The 6267-nt window shown below is 32.7% G+C and overlaps 1 protein-coding gene across 3 annotated transcripts; it reads left to right on the forward strand.

Annotated features, from left to right (window-relative positions):
• Positions 1-770: 770 nt before the first annotated feature.
• LOC123210244 (protein WVD2-like 3) lies at positions 771-5664 on the forward strand. 3 transcript variants are annotated; one of them, XM_044628492.1, is made up of 8 exons: positions 771-840; positions 2893-3466; positions 3760-3842; positions 3965-4058; positions 4137-4208; positions 4392-4502; positions 4721-5024; positions 5364-5664. In XM_044628492.1, the coding sequence occupies exons 2-7, from the start codon at positions 2897-2899 to the stop codon at positions 5015-5017; spliced, it is 1227 nt and encodes a 408-aa protein (XP_044484427.1). In that variant the 5' UTR covers positions 771-840; positions 2893-2896; the 3' UTR covers positions 5018-5024; positions 5364-5664. The 3 variants fall into 3 exon arrangements, with proteins under 3 accessions (XP_044484427.1, XP_044484426.1, XP_044484428.1); XM_044628491.1 differs by lacking the exon at positions 5364-5664 and having other exon boundaries at positions 4721-5201; XM_044628493.1 differs by lacking the exon at positions 5364-5664 and having other exon boundaries at positions 3968-4058; positions 4721-5201.
• The last annotated feature ends 603 nt before the right edge of the window (positions 5665-6267 follow it).

Raw genomic sequence — 6267 nt, forward strand, 5'->3', positions numbered from 1 at the left:
GTACAAATAGTTTTAATTATATATTTTGCTAATGATAAAATTATATGTACAAATAAATCTTACTAATTTACATAAACTGAGATAACAATGACTAATTAAGTGATGTAATTATTTACTTTTTCTCTCTTTTTGAAGTCATTTAATCACATATTACTAAATTAGGGTTTATAAATAACTTAATAAAATTTTGTACATATACTATTACTCTTATGGTATAGAAAAAGAGGTTATCAAAATAAGTAGTATTACGTATACAATTTTGTACATAAATAACGATATATTATCATATAATTATATAGTTAAAAATTAAAGATAAAATAATACCCAATCACATTATGATACATTATTATTTGTATACAAAATTATGTATAAAAGTTATATATACAGTTTTATTATTTCGAAATTATAGTTTGAATGAAGGGCTCAAGGAATCAAACTCTAGATTTAATCTATAAGTTAACCCTTCTAAACAGTAAACTGACTACTTGTATATATTTTTTTAAATTAATGATAAAATAATTTTAATTATATTATTATGTAATTAAATAATTTTAAATTAAAAATAAAATAATATTTAATTATATAATAATATATTATTTATAATTTAAATTATATGTTAAAAATATCCACGAAATAGAATACATATGATAATTGGAAGTCTTACCGTCCCAACGAATACCAAATCACTCCGTGAAGTAACGCCGTTAACGCCAACGAGAAACTAGGATAGAAACGACGGTATAAAAAGAACTATAGTGTGTAATAGAAACAACCGACTCCAACACAGCTCTATTTTCCATAATTCACACTTCTGCTCTCTTCACAGATCCGATCAAAACCGTGAGTAATTTTCCTTATTCTCCATTCTCTATCTCGCTGTTCTAATTCTTGATCTGTTTCTCATCTCCATGCACGTAATGTAGCTTTAATGATTCCTGCATTCCGTTGCCAACCGATCTGTAGATGTTGTTTGTTTGCTTCTGGGAATTTTTGGGTGTTTCTTACCATCAGAAGTTTCTTCCTTGATGGGAAAATTTTTAAAATTTGATTCTGTTTTAGCTTTGTTAATGTCAAGTATGAAGCTTGATATCACATTCGTAGGGGGCTGAAATTTCATGTTTTTAAATTGTTTTCTGCAGTATTGTGAGTAAAGATATTCTGGGTCAGAAATCAGAATGGGATTCGTTTTTTTTTTTTTTTTGGGCCGTAGATTTATGCTTCTTCTGTATTTTGTGTATCTACAGATAAATTAGTGAGGTCTTAACATTGTCGTGTACATGTTTGTACATGAATTCAAGCTCAGGATGTGTCAATTCCTTATTGTGCAAAAAATATTAATAAATGTGACCAACTAAAGATTGGGTGGTTTGAATTTTGAATGAATTCTGTAGCTAATGATGTCTATTTATTTTCAAATATATACTCTGGAATGGTTTGTTTCAATTTTAATAATATTTTTTAATTTTGGTTGAGTCTTGCTTTCTTCTTTATTGAATCTAAACTTGATTTCTTCTTGTTTGACTAGGTCCCCACATGGTTAATTTATTGCTTTTTAGAGTATAATCTGGTTTTTGGTAGGAAAATTTTCATGATCATTAGTTTGAGCAGATTCATTTCTCTAATTATTCTTGTTTTATCTGTCTTGACGTTTCGGTTTTACCAAGGAAAATGATTCTGTTTGCCACTGCTTTTTTCTTGTAGAATCAACAAAATGTTTTTCAAGCTTGCCAAAGCCTTTGTGGTTAATTTTTTTTTTCCTAATATTTTCAACATTCCACATTGCCTTTTTTTCTTGGTCAAGCTTGAATATCTTTTATTAGTGTGGGTAACCTACTTTGGTCTTAAGTAAAATCATTATAATGTTTAGTTGCCACTAAAATGAGTTTTATTTAGTGATTACTTTTGTATGTAAAATGGACTGTTTTTCTAGAAAAGAGACCATTTGGTAGATAGCTGCAAGGGCCAAGGATAAAATGAATTTTTGCAAACTGGAAATTTATTTGCTACTAGTGATTGACAACAGATACCAGAAATAATTCTTTTTGCCTGGTAAAATATGATAATTTTGATTACTCTTATTTGGAATCATAAGTCAATTTCCAATGTTTCTATCATATTTTCTACCTTATCATTAAAACCAATTCTTTGAGCACCCCAAAGGCTTAATTCTTTCTCGTAGGAAACACATGGCTCTCCACAATATTATTCAAGGAAATTTATTTCTCACCCATGGTTTATAAGGTCATAGTAATATCAGAAAAGCATTTTACATCCAACAACATCCATATTCAATATGCATGTGTATTGGTGGTCCTAAAATCAATGTTGTGGATTCCTCATTCTTGTTCAACTAAAGTATGGTGTTGTCTCTAGCTAAAGTTTCAAGTCTTCTAGTATGGAACGACTTGGTTAAACCTGTAGGATAATAGACTTTGTCATGAAGGCTTTCTCTAGTCTTGCATCGACTAATATTGTTTTTTTCCCTTTTGTTGTACTAGCTTACTTGCATTTTGTGTCTCTATTGTTTATTCTTATTAACTATAAAGTGGCTTCTATAGATTGTTATTGTTTTGTCCTTTTACTGGTATTTGTTGTTTTGACAATTGATAACATAAAATATATAACATAGTGGATTCAGAAGGATTTTGTCAAATAATGTTGATCTTAATGACTTGTGACATTATGATTACTTCTTATATGAGTATGCTTAGGTATTCCTTTTCCTCATTGCCTTGAAAATAGAGGTTTTCTTGTGTCAGCATGATATTGGACCAACTAATATGACCATAATTTAAGAGATGATTACCATAAATTTGGTACAGAGATCATATGTGACTGCTGATAATTTTCCAAATTTGATACAACTTAGGCATCTAAATTGCTTTGTTGCAGAGCAATGGGGATAGAAGTTGCTGATGCTTGTATGGACAAGGAAGCTGATTGTGTCATAGTTTATTCAAACGGTGTTTCCCATGATTCTGATCATGAAACGATTCCCAATCAACATGATGGTGTGGGATTATACGTTAATGGGGATCCTAAACAACAGGGTGTGGAAGAGTGTGTTGAAGTAAAAGAATATGAAGTGAAGTTGTGTACTACTGAAACCTCAATTGAAAATTCTGGAGTCAATCATATGGAAAAAAATAAAGATGAGCGGCACATGGCAAACTCAAATCTGAAAGCTGGCTTGCCGAAGGAGAAGGTCAAACCAGAAAATCTGAAAACAAAGGATAATACTAAGTCGCGAGTAGCTATGAAACGTGCACCAAAAGATGCATCACATGCCACTTCTGGAAATATTCGGACAAAACACACTATTCCACAGCCATTTTCTCTGGCAACTGAAAAGCGTGCTTCAAACGGAGCTCGTCCTGCTGCAGCTGAACCTTATGCTGCCATTGCAATGAATAAATCATCTAGTGCAAATGGTGTGCACCAACCAACCACAAAAAAGAAGAATCAGGTGATTTCCCATAATAAATAATCTCTTTTGCAACTGTAAAACCTGATTATTAATTAGATTGGTTTCCCTAACTTGATGCCTGTTCATTCAATACAACTAATTGTGGTAAAAACTTTCCTAACAGGTCAAAATAAATCTCATGGCGGTCCATGAGCAACTTGCATTTGCTTTCTAATTGTAAACTTTTCATATGGTTAAAAGTTTTACAAAGTCTTATTTAAAATCATTGAGTTGACAAATTCAGGATGTAATTGTTTATTGCTGACCTGTTAGCTTCATTTGTTTGGTTGCAGCCGCCTATGGTGCTGAGGATACCATTGCAACCCAAGAACAAGAAGCATCCTGATGAGGAAGATTCTTGTTCTGTAGCTTCCTCATATCCTTTGTCCCCCAGGAATTATTGTTTGATATCTTATTCTTCTACACCTCCTTGTTCTTTCTATTGCCTCTCCACTCTCTTTCTTTTCAAAATTCATGTTATCTCTTGACTATGCATAAAACTGCAGCATCTTCTCGGACTATTAAGTCCATGATGACTGTTGCAGCAGCTCCTGCATTTAGATGTACAGAACGTGCAGAGAAACGGAAGGAGGTACTGCCTTTATTTTTCACATGATTTTGTAGTTTGATTTTTCATATATAATGTATCTATTATGTTGCATTTTTTTAGTTTTATTCAAAATTGGAGGAAAAACATCAAGCAATGGAAGCTGAGAAAAGCCAGAGCGAAGCAAGGACCAAGGTATGGCTCTCATGTAAATTAGGATAGTTAGAAATCTCTCTTTCATATGATTTTTAATGGAAATTAATTATTTTGCAATTCTTTACTTTGTGTTCCCATTATCAGTTATGTTAGCCTTTTTGAGTTGGATGATTCTGACCCATCTTGTTACCTTGACCTTCTTCCAAATCTTAATATTTAAAGGAAGAGATAGAGTCGGCTATCAAGCAATTTAGAAAGAGTTTAACTTTTAAGGCTAACCCAATGCCAAGCTTCTACCATGAGGGACCACCACCAAAAGCTGAACTGAGAAAGGTATTGCATGGTTTTGTTTGGTTCTTTTTGTCATATAAAAGTATAGTATTCTGAGATGCTATTCAAACCACTTTCTCCTCAAAGCTGCTGAGAAAATTTGACTTTTTAATGATGAATAGAAGTACAAAATTTTATGTGCAGGGTTCATCTATTGCAAATTTATTTTCTCCTATATGTATCAGCTTAAATTGTATTTTGTTGCTCTGAATGTATGCTAGATGCCACCAACTCGTGCAAAATCACCAAAGCTAGGACGAAGAAAGAGCATTAGTGATGCGGTCAGTTCAAATCAAGGAGACAAAGTGAAAGGAGCTTGTCATCGGGGAAATCTTCAGAGTGTTGGTAAATACTTGGAAGACACCAACCCCCTTGGTTTCACAGATGGAAAGGATTTAAGCGACATCCAGAATGGTTATTCCAATTGTGAACTCAATGAACCCAGTCATGTGGAAGATGTAATTCTGCCCATGGTAAGTGGGCATGGTAATGCAGACATTGTTGATGTCCAGTCTTAACTTTCTGGTGAGTTTTCTAATTTATTAAAAGAGGGAATAGGTCTTTATTTTCTCTTGTTTTCTTGTGACTGCTCTGGAGGTTGTGCATTTTACTCTGTTTAAGTTGCAATGTTTGTGTAATTATGAAGTGTAAATTTCCTGTAACTTATGTCAGTTTATATATAAAGAGTCCATTATGCAATAATCATGCTACTTCTCTTTGTACTTCCAAATTATACATGAATAATCTCACAGCTGCCAGAAATCTATCTCGGTTTCCTTCTAGATTCTGGATGCATGGAAAAACATTGCAGATGTTTTGTTTTCCTCTTTCTTTCTTATGACCTTATCCATATATTAATTTTAGGCTGAGTTTTGAAAACGATATCTGGAATTGAGAAGTGGTTGTCTGGATAGAAACTGCCGGAGGGTGCTGGCATGTTGCCTAGGACCGTTCAATATGGTTTTGGGACTCATCTGGTGCAGTGACATTATCCAAATTGTACTTGTAACATTGGTTTCAAAATGTTTGAAACTAGTGAAGATTCTGAACTCATTGGTCAGTTTGTATTTTAGTGTGTTGTAAGTAATGTTAGTGCTATTTGGTTACTTAATCCATTGAAGAGGTATAAAGTAAGAGGCAGAGGAGCCCACTAATTGTGGTTTTATTATGGTGGAAATTGTGCTTTGATGGAATATATTAAGTATCTGTTTTAAATGGTTATGGGTAGCTTCTTAAAAGCGGGCTCTAAAAGCAAAAGAAAAAGATGTTGGTAGGGCGTAAAAAACTTACTGTTGCGCTATATCAAGTGTTCAAACAGCAAAAAAAAAAGTTTTGAGCAGAACATGTCCCAATTGGAGAGACAATTGTTAGTCAAAGACTCAGGGGTTACTTCAGCGCTAGAACTTTTACAGAAAAAGTCTGGGTTCGAGCCTCTCATCAACAATTTGTGTTACTACTTTTCAGGTAAATGCATATATCATTTTGCTCATCTCAAACTACATTTATTTATTTATTTATTTTTATAACTGAAGACCTCATTTGTATTTATTGAACGGATAAACTCGAGACACAATGACCGGATTTATAATTATTGTACTAGATAAATCAAAGTTTTACAAGTGTGATAAAAGTTTAAACTCATGTCTTCACCTTGAAAGTTATAATGTTTCACCAATTTTGCTAACCTTTGAGGTTATCTTAAACTACATTTAGATATGAGCAAAATGATTTATTACAAACCAGATGGTACACTTTGAGGTTGCTTTAT

This window comes from Mangifera indica, chromosome 3 (assembly GCF_011075055.1).
Source record: "Mangifera indica cultivar Alphonso chromosome 3, CATAS_Mindica_2.1, whole genome shotgun sequence".
Lineage (NCBI taxonomy): Eukaryota > Viridiplantae > Streptophyta > Magnoliopsida > Sapindales > Anacardiaceae > Mangifera > Mangifera indica.